This window comes from Bombina bombina, chromosome 7 (assembly GCF_027579735.1).
Source record: "Bombina bombina isolate aBomBom1 chromosome 7, aBomBom1.pri, whole genome shotgun sequence".
Classification (NCBI taxonomy): domain Eukaryota; kingdom Metazoa; phylum Chordata; class Amphibia; order Anura; family Bombinatoridae; genus Bombina; species Bombina bombina.
This window is the reverse complement of record NC_069505.1, coordinates 438,312,320-438,327,695: the sequence shown is the minus strand read 5'-3', so window position 1 is coordinate 438,327,695 and position 15,376 is coordinate 438,312,320. Positions and strand designations below refer to the sequence as shown.

General features: G+C 44.3%; 2 protein-coding genes across 2 annotated transcripts in view; one reads left to right on the top strand and one right to left on the bottom strand.

The window, feature by feature from the left end:
* The window catches only part of LOC128666644 (cytochrome P450 2D15), a 236,422-nt gene that overhangs the window by 34,380 nt on the left and 186,666 nt on the right, over positions 1-15,376 (top strand). Inside the window, exon 2 of the mRNA XM_053721351.1 lies at positions 4,450-4,670. Coding sequence (XP_053577326.1) covers positions 4,458-4,670 — 213 coding nt within the window. The 5' untranslated portion in view covers positions 4,450-4,457. The remainder of the gene's footprint in view (positions 1-4,449; positions 4,671-15,376) is intronic.
* Positions 364-3,289, bottom strand: LOC128636425 (collagen alpha-2(I) chain-like). The gene is made up of 4 exons (XM_053689440.1): positions 3,282-3,289; positions 2,298-3,183; positions 1,448-1,973; positions 364-1,364 (listed from the first exon to the last, which is right to left on the bottom strand). The coding sequence occupies exons 1-4, from the start codon at positions 3,287-3,289 to the stop codon at positions 364-366; spliced, it is 2,421 nt and encodes an 806-aa protein (XP_053545415.1).

Below are 15,376 nucleotides of genomic sequence, written 5' to 3'. Positions count from 1 at the left end.
AGCCTCTGTAGCTACACCAGCCTCTCTAGCTACACCAGCCTCTCTAGTTACACCTACCTCTCTAGCTACACCAGCCTCTCTAGTTACACCAGCCTCTCTAGCTACACCAGCCTCTCTAGTTACATCAGCCTCTCTAGCTACACCAGCCTCTGTAGTTACACCAGCCTCTCTAGCTACACCTAGCTACACCAGCCTCTCTAGTTACACCAGCCTCTCTAGCTACACCAGCCTCTCTAGCTACACCAGCCTCTCTAGTTACACCAGCCTCTCTAGTTACACCAGCCTCTCTAGCTACACCAGCCTCTGTAGTTACACCAGCCTCTCTAGCTACACCAGCCTCTCTAGTTACACCAGCCTCTATAGCTACAACAGCCTCTCTATTACACCAGCCTCTGTAGTTACACCAGCCTCTCTAGCTACACCAGCCTCTCTAGTTACACCTGCCTCTCTTGCTACACCAGCCTCTCTAGTTACACCAGCCTCTCTAGCTACACCAGCCTCTGTAGTTACAACAGCCTCTCTAGCTACACCAGCCTCTCTAGTTACACCAACCTCTGTAGTTACACCAGCCTCTCTAGCTACACCAGCCTCTCTAGTTACACCTGCCTCTCTTGCTACACCAGCCTCTCTAGTTACACCAGCCTCTCTAGCTACACCAGCCTCTCTAGTTACACCAGCCTCTCTAGTTACACCAGCCTCTGTAGTTTCACCAGACTCTCCAGCTACACCAGCCTCTATAGTGTCACCAGCCTCTCTAGTTACACCAGCCTCTCTAGCTACACCAGCCTCTCTAGTTACACCAGACTCTCCAGCTACACCAGCCTCTCTAGTTACATCAGCCTCTGTAGTTACATCAGCCTCTCTAGCTACACCAGCCTCTCTAGCTACACCAGCCTCTCTAGTTACACCAGCCTCTCTAGTTACACCAGCCTCTCTAGCTACAATAGCCTCTCTAATTACACCAGCCTCTCTAACTACAATAGCCTCTCTAGCTACACCAGCCTCTCTAGCTACACCAGCCTCTGTAGTTACACCAGCCTCTCTAGCTACACCAGCCTCTCTAGCTACACCAGCCTCTCTAGTTACACCAGCCTCTCTAGCTACACCAGCCTCTCTAGTTACATCAGCCTCTCTAGCTACACCAGCCTCTGTAGTTACACCAGCCTCTCTAGCTACACCAGCCTCTCTAGTTACACCAGCCTCTCTAGCTACACCAGCCTCTCTAGTTACACCAGCCTCTGTAGTTACACCAGCCTCTGTAGTTACACCAGCCTCTCTAGCTACACCAGCCTCTGTAGTTACACCAGCCTCTCTAGCTACACCAGCCTCTCTAGCTACACCAGCCTCTCTAGTTACACCAGCCTCTATAGCTACAACAGCCTCTCTATTACACCAGCCTCTGTAGTTACACCAGCCTCTGTAGCTACACCAGCCTCTCTAGTTACACCTGCCTCTGTTGTTACACCAGCCTCTGTAGCTACACCAGCCTCTCTAGTTACACCAGCTTCTGTAGTTACACCAGCCCCTCTAGTTACACAAGCCTCTGTAGTTACACCAGCATCTCTAGTTACACCAGCCTCTGTAGTTACACCAGACTCTCCAGCTACACCAGCCTCTATAGCTACACCAGCCTCTCTAGTTACACCAGCCTCTGTTGTTACACCAGCCTCTCTAGCTACATCAGCCTCTCTAGTTACACCAGCCTCTCTAGCTATACCAGCCTCTGTAGTTACACCAGCCTCTCTAGTTACACCAGCCTCTCTAGTTACACCAGCTTCTGTAGTTACACCAACCTCTGTAGTTACACCAGCCTCTCTAGTTACACCAGCCTCTGTAGTTACACCAGACTCTCCAGCTACACCAGCCTCTATAGCTTCACCAGCCTCTCTAGTTACACCAGCCTCTCTAGCTTCACCAGTCTCTCTAGCTACACCAGACTCTCCAGCTACACCAGCCTCTCTAGTTAAACCAGCCTATGTAGTTACACCAGCCTCTCTAGATACACCAGCCTCTCTAGTTACACCAGCCTCTGTAGCTACACCAGCCTCTCTAGCTACACCAGCCTCTCTATTTACACCAGCCTCTGTAGCTACACCAGCATCCGTTGTTACACCAGCCTCTCTAGTTACACCAGCCTCTGTATTTACACCAGCCTCTGTAGCTACACCAGCCTCTCTAGTTACACCAGCCTCTGTAGATACACCAGCCTCTCTAGCTACACCAGCCTCTGTAGTTACACCAGCCTCTGTAGTAACACTAGCCTATCTAGTTACACCAGCCTCTCTTGCTACACCAACCTCTGTAGTTACACCAGCCTCTGTAGTTACACCAGCCTCTCTAGTTACACCAGCCTCTGTAGTAACACCAGCCTCTGTAGTTACACCAGCCTCTCTAGTTACACCAGCCTTTGTAGTTACACCAACCTCTGTAGTTACACCAACCTCTCTAGTTACACCAGTCTCTCTAGTTAGACCAGCCTCTGTAGTTACACCAACCTCTCTAGTTACACCAGCCTCTCTAGTTACACCAGCCTCTGTAGTTACACCAGCCTCTCTAGTTACACCAGCCTCTGTAGTTACACCAGCCTCTGTATCTACACTAGCCTCTGTAGTTACACCAGCCTCTGTAGTTACTCCAGCCTCTCTAGCTACACCAGCCTCTCTAGTTACACCAGCCTCTGTAGTTACACCAGCCTCTCTAGTTACACCAGCCTCTATAGCTACACCATCCTCTCTAGTTATACCATCCTCTGTAGTTACACCAGCCTCTATAGCTACACTAGCCTCTGTAGTTACACAAGCCTCTCTAGCTACACCAGCCTCTGTAGTTACACCAGCTTCTCTAGCAACACCAGCCTCTGTAGTTACACCAGCCTCTCTAGTTACACCAACCTCTCTAGTTACACCAGCATCTCTAGTTACACCAGCCTCTCTAGTTACTCCAGCCTCTGTAGTTACACCAGCCTCTGTAGTTACACCAGCCTCTGTAGTCACACCAACCTCTCTATTTACACCAGCCTCTGTAGTTACACCAGCCTCTGTAGCTACACCAGCCTCTGTAGTTACACCAGCCTCTCTAGTTACACCAGCCTCTCTAGCTTCACCAGCCTCTCTAGCTACACCAGCCTCTGTAGTTACACCAGCCTCTCTAGTTACACCAGCCTTTATAGCTACACCATCCTCTCTAGTTACACCAGCCTCTGTAGTTACACCACCCTCTATAGCTACACCAGCCTCTGTAGTTACACCTGCTTCTCTAGCTACATCAGCCTCAGTAGTTACACCAGCATCTCTAGCTACACCAGCCTCTGTAGTTACACCAGCCTCTCTAGCTACACCAGCCTCTGTAGTTACACCAGCCTCTCTAGCTACACCAGCCTCTGTAGTTACACCAGCCTCTGTAGTTACACCAGACTCTCCAGTTACACCAACCACTCTAGTTACACCAGCCTCTCTAGTTACACCAGCTTCTGTAGTTACACCAGCCTCTCTAGTTACACCAACCTCTCTAGTTACACCAGCCTCTCTAGCTACACCAGCCTCTGTAGTTACACCAGCCTTTTCTAGCTACACCAGCCTCTGTATTTACACCAGCCTCTGTAGTTACACCAGCCTCTCTAGTTACACCAACCTCTCTAGTTACACCAGCCTCTCAAGTTACACCAGGCTCTGTAGTCAACCAGCCTCAGTAGTTTCACCAACCTCTGTAGTCACACCAGCCTCTCTAACTACACCAGCCTCTGTAGTAACACCAGCCTCTGTAGTTACACCAGCCTCTCTATTTACACCAGCCTCTGTAGTAACACCAGCCTCTGTAGTTACACCAGCCTCTGTAGTAACACCGGCCTCTGTAGTAACACCAGCCTCTGTAGTTACACCAGCCTCTCTAGTTAAACCAGCCTCTCTAGTTACACCAGCCTCTGTAGTAACACCAGCCTCTGTAGTTACACCAGCCTCTGTAGTAACACCAGCCTCTCTAGTTACACCAGCCTCTGTAGTTACACCAGCCTCTATAGTCACACCAACGTCTCTAGTTACACCAGCCTCTGTAGTTACACCAGCCTCTATAGTCACACCAGCCTCTCTAGTTACACCAGCCTCTGTAGTCACACCAGCCTCTCTAGCTACACCAGCCTCTCTAGTTACACCAGCCTTTGTAGTTACACCAGCATCTCTAGCTACACCAGCATCTCTAGCTTCGCCATTCCCTATGTTATTTTATGCAACTTGTTATTGATAGAATGGTGATCCGCACTGTTTGGTGCAGGGAAGGCTGTATAAATCTCCTAATGATTTCCCCCCTCTCCCCCCCACCCAGCAATTTGACATGAATAGAGGATGCATACTGTGATTTACGCTATATGGACCAATATGTATGTTCAGATTCTTGGGTATCTTGAGTTGTCCTCTCTGACGGTTGTGTTGACCCAGTGTCCTCTCTTCTGTCCAGGTTACATCATGAGGCAGATCTCTGATGCCTGGCCAGGTCTCTCTGCATCTGTATACAATGTCCTTGTTCTGGGTGTCATCTTCACCACATGTCTTCTTCTGCTGGACTTCATGAAGCGCAGGAAGCCCTGGACTCACTACCCCCCAGGCCCAACTCCAATGCCCTTTGTGGGAAACTTGCTGCAGATTGACTTTGGCAACCCCCATACCTCACTGACTCAAGTATGTCATGACCTTCTGGGAGCCTGATACATCAGTACTATAGCAATAGAGATAATCATGGTTGGCAGAGTTGTGTTTTTCATTTAAATGTTTTTATTTATTTTTCAGGGAATAAAACAACAATAAGTTGCATCAATCATAGTACATTCATAGGGGCATATGTATCAAGCTCCGAATGGAGCTTGATGCCCCGTGTGGCTCGCCAGAAACACCAGTTATGAAGCAGCGGTCCCAAAGGCCGCTGCTCCCTAACCTGTCCGCCGGCTCTGAGCAGGCGGACACACATCGCCGGAAATCAACCCGATCAAGTACGATCGGGTTGATTGACATCCCCCTGCTGGCGGCCGATTGGCCGCAAGTCAGCAGGGGGCGGCGTTGCACCAGCCGCTCTTGTGAGCTGCTGGTGCAATGCTGAATACGGCAAGCGTTTTGCTCGCCGTATTCAGCGAGGTCTGGCGGACCTGATCCGCAGTGTCGGATCAGGTCCGCCAGACCATGATAAATAGGGGCCATAGAATAAATATAAGAGTCTCTTTCTTCTTAGAATGTTTCTGCAGATCGTGGAAGAATAACACGGTACATATTGGTAGAGGGCAGTGATGTGCAGTCACTAGAGGCAGGTGAGGCAGTGCTTCACCTCTCATATGGGCAAAAATATATATTTTTTTATTGGCTTTAAAAAAAAAATGTAATTTTTTTTTCCCAGCATTTTTTTTTCTCACAGCTATATGTTGTGCAATGAAGAGGCACAAGCAGGTCTGCCCACCATTACACAACATGCTGCGCCATCTACTGGATGCAAGTGGTTAAGATCATTGCATGGCCCATTAACTGCTTATTTGAGGCAGTCCTATTTGGGCTGAACCAATCCAGCGAGAGGCATTAGTAAGTGGAACATAGGGTTGGGGCTGGATGTTAAATCATATAAAACAAAACAAAAACGGAAAAAAACAACTTTCATATATTTTGTTGCTGTCCTGTGAAGCTGCCAGCTTTGCTAAAGTGAAAAAGAGAGTTCTGTTCTTCCCCTCTAAGTGCAGTGGAATGTGCTACTGTCACTTCCTGAATCCTTACAGAGCAGGAAGAGAGAGGCACAGAGAGCAGTGTTTCACCCACATCTTATTAAAGTAAGATTTTACTGATAGGGATTCTGTTAGTGAAAATGATAATTTAATGAATGTGGTTTAGTGTTTGTTTACTCTTTTACAGCAGGGTCTTTTTTGTATTTTGTTTACTCAAACTTTACACCCACTAACTTAGCAGCTTGCCTCTGTACTTCACACTAAATTATAGACTAATTTTCTGAACTCTCTGTAGCTCTGCTGTTTTATTACTTTAAAATGCAGTGGTCCCTCTCCCCCCCCCCCCCCTTGTGTGTGTGTGTGTGTGTCTCTCTCTATCTATCCATCTCTCTCCTTATGTGTTGTTCTCCCCCATGGTCTCTTTCTCTCTCTGTCTCTCTTCCTCCCCCTCTGACTCTCATCCCTTATGTAATCAAAGAATCTATAAGCATAATTTGCAGCATTAAAGTAAAAAGTATGTTTTAAACATATTTTAATGGGCATGGATTTCTAGATCTCATAATTAGAGCAAGCATTGTGTTATCTGGCAAGAGTTTCAGTTACAATCCTTTAGACTAAAATCAGATGTTTACTAAGTTGACCAGTTTTCCAAGACACCATTTAAAGGGACATGAAACCCATATGAAACCCATATGCAAATTTAAATAACTTTCCAATTTACATCTAATATCTAATTGTCTTCATTCTTTTGATATCCTTTGTTGAAAATCATATCTAAATATGCTCAGTAGCTGCTGATTGGTGGCTGCACATAGATACCTCATGTGATTGGCTCACCCATGTGCATTGCTATTTCTTCAACAAAGGATATCTAAAGAATGAAGGTGTATCCTGCCACTGCCTCACCAGCCTCTGACGTCACTGCACCTCACTGGTAGAGGGGTACGTACAGGAAAAGTTTGTTGAGATAATTTAGAGCTAGGTACTGGATATATTGGATCGTGATTTGACAGTGACTAATAAATAACCATATAATACGCACAATAAGGATCGTCTGGCAGTTATAAAGGTAAGAAGAATGAGAGAGGAAGAGAAGGCAAGGTATAGAAAGGAAAGGGGGAAGGGGAAGAGTGAAAACTAGGGGGGTATGGGGGGCTTCAGGTTAAGGTGTGGATGCTGGTTAATTTTGGGAGTTAGATTAGGATTATGATACGGGGGTGCCTGTATGTAGGTCAGTTGTAGGTTTTACCTCATCAAAATGTGTTAGTTAGAGTGTGGTTTAGAGTTAGGGATGATTGTGTGACATATTTGAAAATAGACGAACCATTTGTGGAAAGGTGGACCATAGTTTTGCATAAGTCAGCTTGTGTACGACAGTGCCCGTCGTGGAATAGTTGGTAGATTGGTAGGTTGGAGGGCTGGACCAAGTTGTGTTTTAAGTCAGGTTTAGTTTCTTTTGTTTTACTTTGCTTAAAAGCCCTGAAAGCCATATACTGTACAGCATAATCTATTTACTATGTAAAGAGCATTAAAGAAAGAGATGGGGCAATATATATAGCATTTACCTAAACTATAAATATTGTTTTTCCAATCTTTTTACTTTTCTTTTTACCTAAAGAATCTATTTTAGAGTTTCAAGTCCTATTTTTTAATTAGTATATGTAGCATTTTAATCATAGGCCATTTGAGTAACATTTTTTATAGGACACATATCTGTGTTCCATTCGATAGATAAAGTCTATTTCCAGACACCATTTTAATACAACAAATGTTTCTCCTCCATTCGACTGATTAGATCTATTTTTAGTGCCCTTTTACATTTTGAACAATTTTACTTCTACTAGATAGGTCAGCCACTAAACACATGGAATTATGGGTATCTCTGTATTGTTTTTTTAGAGGGTAAGTGGGCTTGTTTTGTAGACATGACTAAACAGTCTGTGTATTGTGAAATGTGTTATACTATTATTTTACTTGTGCGCATATTACAAATTGAAAATAAATGTGTTCGTTCGAGCACAGTCTAATTTTGCACACGTCAGGTTAGCACAGGTGGAGGCTTAGGGTAAACATTAAGAGTTAAAAAAAAACGTACGCCAAACACAACATAAATACATTCAAATAAAGTGTTACACTCAAATGTACACTATCTGATAAAAATTACTTGTGTATTTTTTGTTTTGTTTTTAAATAGTTAAAGGGACAGTATACACTCATTTTCATATAACTGTATGTAATAGACACTACTATAAAGAATAAGATGCACAGATACTGATATAAAAATCAAGTATAAAACTGTTTAAAAACTTACTTAGAAGCTTTCAGTTTGGCTCTGTTGAAAAGGCAGCTGGAAAGCCCACTGCAAGTGGGAAATAAGACACTCCCCTCCCTCCCCCTTCTTTTGCATATGAAAAGACCCTTTGCACAAACAGGAGCAAGCTGGAGAAGGTAGCTGACGGTATTCACATAAAACTTTGGGGCTTGGTTAGGAGTCTGAAAATCAGAGCAATGTTATTTAAAAATAAGCAAAACTATACATTTATTTTTAAAAAAAACTTTATGGGCTATATAAATAGATCATCTACAAAACATTTATGCAAAGAAAAAATGAGTGTATAATGTCCCTTTAAAAAGGTATATGGTATATGACAAGGTGTTTGACTGGAAGGGGCTATAATGTATATGTATGTATGTATATATATATATATATATATATATATATAAAACACGGAAGGGAACTGCACTCTCATACCGGACCGGGTACACATCCCATGACCCTGCAACATGCTCAGCCCTGGGTGCCACTGGCACTCACAGGAAGCTGTGCTGTCCCCAGAGCCACAAGCAGTTAACCCCAGACAGGTCTGGGTGCAAGAACCATAGGGAAAATTACAAAAAAATTAATACAACACACAGAGAAAACCCAGCACTCACTTACAAGCTCTCAGCTAAGATTTAAAAGCAAAAATGGAAAGGTTAGTCACCGCATCTGGCCAAATGGGACAAGCTCAGGTACCACGTCAAGGTCCTTTCCAACACCTGAGACCCTAAAACAGCCACACAATGCAAGCTTTCAAATCCAAACAAACTGAAAACAAGGGAAGGGTGCACAGGAATATGTAACCACCCTAGACATATACAAAACACGGAAGGGAACTGCACTCTCATACCGGACCGGGTACACATCCCATGACCCTGCAACATGCTCAGCCCTGGGTGCCACTGGCACTCACAGGAAGCTGTGCTGTCCCCAGAGCCACAAGCAGTTAACCCCAGACAGGTCTGGGTGCAAGAACCATAGGGAAAATTACAAAACAAATTAATACAACACACAGAGAAAACCCAGCACTCACTTACAAGCTCTCAGCTAAGATTTAAAAGCAAAAATGGAAAGGTTAGTCACCGCATCTGGCCAAATGGGACAAGCTCAGGTACCACGTCAAGGTCCTTTCCAACACCTGAGACCCTAAAACAGCCACACAATGCAAGCTTTCAAATCCAAACAAACTGAAAACAAGGGAAGGGTGCACAGGAATATGTAACCACCCTAGACATATACAAAACACGGAAGGGAACTGCACTCTCATACCGGACCGGGTACACATCCCATGACCCTGCAACATGCTCAGCCCTGGGTGCCACTGGCACTCACAGGAAGCTGTGCTGTCCCCAGAGCCACAAGCAGTTAACCCCAGACAGGTCTGGGTGCAAGAACCATAGGGAAAATTACAAAACAAATTAATACAACACACAGAGAAAACCCAGCACTCACTTACAAGCTCTCAGCTAAGATTTAAAAGCAAAAATGGAAAGGTTAGTCACCGTATCTGGCCAAATGGGACAAGCTCAGGTACCACGTCAAGGTCCTTTCCAACACCTGAGACCCTAAAACAGCCACACAATGCAAGCTTTCAAATCCAAACAAACTGAAAACAAGGGAAGGGTGCACAGGAATATGTAACCACCCTAGACATATACAAAACACGGAAGGGAACTGCACTCTCATACCGGACCGGGTACACATCCCATGACCCTGCAACATGCTCAGCCCTGGGTGCCACTGGCACTCACAGGAAGCTGTGCTGTCCCCAGAGCCACAAGCAGTTAACCCCAGACAGGTCTGGGTGCAAGAACCATAGGGAAAATTACAAAACAAATTAATACAACACACAGAGAAAACCCAGCACTCACTTACAAGCTCTCAGCTAAGATTTAAAAGCAAAAATGGAAAGGTTAGTCACCGCATCTGGCCAAATGGGACAAGCTCAGGTACCACGTCAAGGTCCTTTCCAACACCTGAGACCCTAAAACAGCCACACAATGCAAGCTTTCAAATCCAAACAAACTGAAAACAAGGGAAGGGTGCACAGGAATATGTAACCACCCTAGACATATACAAAACACGGAAGGGAACTGCACTCTCATACCGGACCGGGTACACATCCCATGACCCTGCAACATGCTCAGCCCTGGGTGCCACTGGCACTCACAGGAAGCTGTGCTGTCCCCAGAGCCACAAGCAGTTAACCCCAGACAGGTCTGGGTGCAAGAACCATAGGGAAAATTACAAAACAAATTAATACAACACACAGAGAAAACCCAGCACTCACTTACAAGCTCTCAGCTAAGATTTAAAAGCAAAAATGGAAAGGTTAGTCACCGCATCTGGCCAAATGGGACAAGCTCAGGTACCTCGTCAAGGTCCTTTCCAATACCTGAGACCCTAAAACAGCCACACAATGCAAGCTTTCAAATCCAAACAAACTGAAAACAAGGGAAGGGTGCACAGGAATATGTAACCACCCTAGACATATACAAAACACGGAAGGGAACTGCACTCTCATACCGGACCGGGTACACATCCCATGACCCTGCAACATGCTCAGCCCTGGGTGCCACTGGCACTCACAGGAAGCTGTGCTGTCCCCAGAGCCACAAGCAGTTAACCCCAGACAGGTCTGGGTGCAAGAACCATAGGGAAAATTACAAAACAAATTAATACAACACACAGAGAAAACCCAGCACTCACTTACAAGCTCTCAGCTAAGATTTAAAAGCAAAATCTTAGCTGAGAGCTTGTAAGTGAGTGCTGGGTTTTCTCTGTGTGTTGTATTAATTTGTTTTGTAATTTTCCCTATGGTTCTTGCACCCAGACCTGTCTGGGGTTAACTGCTTGTGGCTCTGGGGACAGCACAGCTTCCTGTGAGTGCCAGTGGCACCCAGGGCTGAGCATGTTGCAGGGTCATGGGATGTGTACCCGGTCCGGTATGAGAGTGCAGTTCCCTTCCGTGTTTTGTATATGTCTAGGGTGGTTACATATTCCTGTGCACCCTTCCCTTGTTTTCAGTTTGTTTGGATTTGAAAGCTTGCATTGTGTGGCTGTTTTAGGGTCTCAGGTATTGGAGAGGACCTTGACGTGGTACCTGAGCTTGTCCCATTTGGCCAGATGCGGTGACTAACCTTTCCATTTTTGCTTTTAAATCTTAGCTGAGAGCTTGTAAGTGAGTGCTGGGTTTTCTCTGTGTGTTGTATTAATTTGTTTTGTAATTTTCCCTATGGTTCTTGCACCCAGACCTGTCTGGGGTTAACTGCTTGTGGCTCTGGGGACAGCACAGCTTCCTGTGAGTGCCAGTGGCACCCAGGGCTGAGCATGTTGCAGGGTCATGGGATGTGTACCCGGTCCGGTATGAGAGTGCAGTTCCCTTCCGTGTTTTGTATATGTCTAGGGTGGTTACATATTCCTGTGCACCCTTCCCTTGTTTTCAGTTTGTTTGGATTTGAAAGCTTGCATTGTGTGGCTGTTTTAGGGTCTCAGGTGTTGGAAAGGACCTTGACGTGGTACCTGAGCTTGTCCCATTTGGCCAGATGCGGTGACTAACCTTTCCATTTTTGCTTTTAAATCTTAGCTGAGAGCTTGTAAGTGAGTGCTGGGTTTTCTCTGTGTGTTGTATTAATTTGTTTTGTAATTTTCCCTTTGGTTCTTGCACCCAGACCTGTCTGGGGTTAACTGCTTGTGGCTCTGGGGACAGCACAGCTTCCTGTGAGTGCCAGTGGCACCCAGGGCTGAGCATGTTGCAGGGTCATGGGATGTGTACCCGGTCCGGTATGAGAGTGCAGTTCCCTTCCGTGTTTTGTATATGTCTAGGGTGGTTACATATTCCTGTGCACCCTTCCCTTGTTTTCAGTTTGTTTGGATTTGAAAGCTTGCATTGTGTGGCTGTTTTAGGGTCTCAGGTGTTGGAAAGGACCTTGACGTGGTACCTGAGCTTGTCCCATTTGGCCAGATGCGGTGACTAACCTTTCCATTTTTGCTTTTAAATCTTAGCTGAGAGCTTGTAAGTGAGTGCTGGGTTTTCTCTGTGTGTTATATATATATATATATATATATATATATATATATATATATATATATATATATATACAGGTGAAACTCGAAAAATTAGAATATCGTGCAAAAGTTAATTTATTTCACTAATGCAACTTAAAAGGTGAAACGAATATATGAGAGAGGCTCATTACATGCAAAGCAAGATAGTTCAAGCTGTGATTTGTCATAATTGTGATGATTATGGCTTACAGCTCATGAAAACCCCAAATCCACAATCTCAGAAAATTAGAATATTGTGAAAAGGTGCAATATTCTAGGCACAAAGTGTCCCTCTCTAATCAGCTAATTAAGCCATAACACCTGCAAAGGGTTCCTGAGCCTTTAAATGGTCTCTCAGTCTGGTTCAGTAGGAATCACAATAATGGGAAAGACTGCTGACCTGACAGTTGTGCAGACAATCATCATTGACACCCTCCATAAGGAGGGAAAGCCTCAAAAGGTAATTGCAAAATAAGTTGAATGTTCCCAAAGGGCTGTATCAAAGCACATTAATAGAAAGTTATGTGGAAGGGAAAAGTGTGGAAGAAAAAGGTGCACAAGCAGCAGGGATGACCGCAGCCTGGAGAGGATTGTCAGGAAAAGGCCATTCAAATGTGTTGGGGACTTTCACAAGAGCCACCACACACAGACAGATCCTGGACATGGGCTTCAAATGTCGTATTCCTCTTGTCAAGCCACTCCTGAACAACAAACAACATCAGAAGCATCTTACCTGGGCTAAAGAAAAACAGACCTGGTCTGTTGCTCAGTGGTCCAAAGTCCTCTTTTCTGATGAGAGCAAATTTTGCATCTCACTTGGAAACCAAGGACTCAGAGTATGGAGGAAGAATGGAGAGGCACACACTGCAAGATGCTTGAAGTCCAGTGTGAAGTTTCCACAGTCTGTGTTGATTTGGGGAGCCATGTAATCTGCTGGTGTTGGTCCACTGTGCTTGATTAAGTCCAGGGTCAATGCAGCCGTCTACCAGGAGATTTTGGAGCACTTCATGCTTCCTTCCGCAGACAAGCTCTATGGGGATGCTGTCTTCATTTTCCAGCAGGACTTGGCACCTGCCCACACTGCCAAAAGCACCAAAACCTGGTTCAATGACCGTGGGATTACTGTGCTTGATTGGCTAGCAAACTCGCCTGACCTGAACATCATAGAGAATCTATGGGGCATTGCCAAGAGAAAGATGAGAGAAATGAGACCAAACAATGCAGAAGAGCTGAAGGCCGCTATTGAAGCATCCTGGTCTTCCATAACACCTCAGCAGTGCCACAGGCTGATAGCTTCCATGCCACGCCGCATTGAGGCAGTAATTGCTGCAAAAGGAGCCCAAACCAAGTACTGAGTACATACAGTATGCATGTTTATACTTTTCAGAAGTCCGATATTGTTCTTCAGTAGATATGTGCAATTAGTTTCGGATCGATTCGGATATTCGGAAAATTCGGAAAATTCAGAAAATTCGGAGATTCGGATCGAACCGAATTTCCGAATTAAAATACTGCCGAATTTACCGAATAAATTCGAATTAGTTCGGATTTATTCAGTAAATTCGGATGGCCATGGATTACACTAGTATTGTACAGTATATTAGGTTATTTCACTCTGCTATGGGTTACACCTAATATACAGTACATAATACTAGTCTAATCCCACCTAACACATACCGAAATTCCGAATTTCCGAACCGAATCCAGCCGAATTTCTTCGAATCCGAATGAATCCGAAACAAATCCAAACCGAATCGATTCAAAATTTTCTGAATTCGAATCGATCCGAACCGAAATTCGAAAAATTCCGAATCGATCCGAACCGAATTTTTTCGCCATGCACATATCTATTCTACAGGTATGTACAATCCTTGTTTTATGGATTGCATGTAATATTCTAATTCTCTGAGATTGTGGATTTGAGGTTTTCATGAGCTGTAAGCCATAATCTTCACAATTATGACAAATCACGGCTTGAACTATCACCTTTTAAGTTGCATTAGTGAAATAAATGAACTTTTGCACAATATTCTAATTTTTCGAGTTTCACCTGTATATAAAATTATATATGCAATAAGAAAAGAATATCCAAATGATTGCACCAGCGAAATGTAAAGAAAATGAAAAAATACTGACATAATTCATCAGTTTTCATTGGTTTTCTTTATATTACTTACTTTTAAAGAGTTAATACTTCTTCACATATCCCGGCCGTGCTAATAGGAAGCTAAGCTCAGCGGCTCCCAGTGCCGGCACTAAAGGAGAAGGCTTGGAGCCGACCACACGAAGCCTCCTATTAGCGCAGCAGGGTTCTGTGAATAAGAGGAGCAGGTTAGGTTCTCTATCACGCAGAAGGTAGGTATAAAGCTACACGTGAAATTTCACCTGTAGATTTTGAACATGTATATTTGTTTATCGAAAACTAATGTAAATGTTTAAAGAATATTCAGTTTATAACTAAACAAATACAGAATAGTGCAGCCAAAGAATATTCTGGGAAATTAATTTCCCTGAATATTCATTACGAAAAATAATTTTTAGTAATTTGTAATATTTATATTCGCCTAGATTACGAGTTTTGCGTTAAAGGCTGTGCAGGGCTAACGAGCAGTTTATCCTCACCGCTCACTTGCAGACAGCGCTGGTATTACAGGTTTTTACAAACCCGGCGTTAACCGCAAAAAAGTGAGCGTAAAGCAAAATTTTGCTCCACATCTCACATTAATACCAGCACTGCTTTTGCGTTAGCAGTGAGCTGGTAAAATGTGCTCGTGCCCAATTTCCCCATAGGAATCAATGGGGGAGAGACGGCTGAAAAAAAACCTAACACCTGCAAAAAGCAGCGTAAAGCTCCTAACGCAACCCCATTGATTCCTATGGGGAAAATATATTTATGTCTACACCGAACAACCTAACATGAACCCCGAGTCTAAACACCCCTAATCTTAAACTTATTAACCCCTAATCTGCCGCCCCCGACATCGCCGACACCTGCATTATATGATTAACCACTAATCTGCCGCTCCGGACACCGCCGCCACCTACATTATACTTATGAACCCCTAATCTGCTGCCCCCAACATCACTGACAACTACATTTTATTTATTAACCCCTAATCTGCCGCCCCCAATGTCGCCACCACCTACCTACATTTATTAACCCCCTAATCTGCCGCCCCCAATGTCGCCGCCACTATAATAAAGTTATTAACCCCTAAACCTAAGTCTAACACTAACCCCCCTAACTTAAATATAATTTAAATAAATCTAAATAAAATTACTACAATTAACTAAATAATTCCTATTTAAAACTAAAT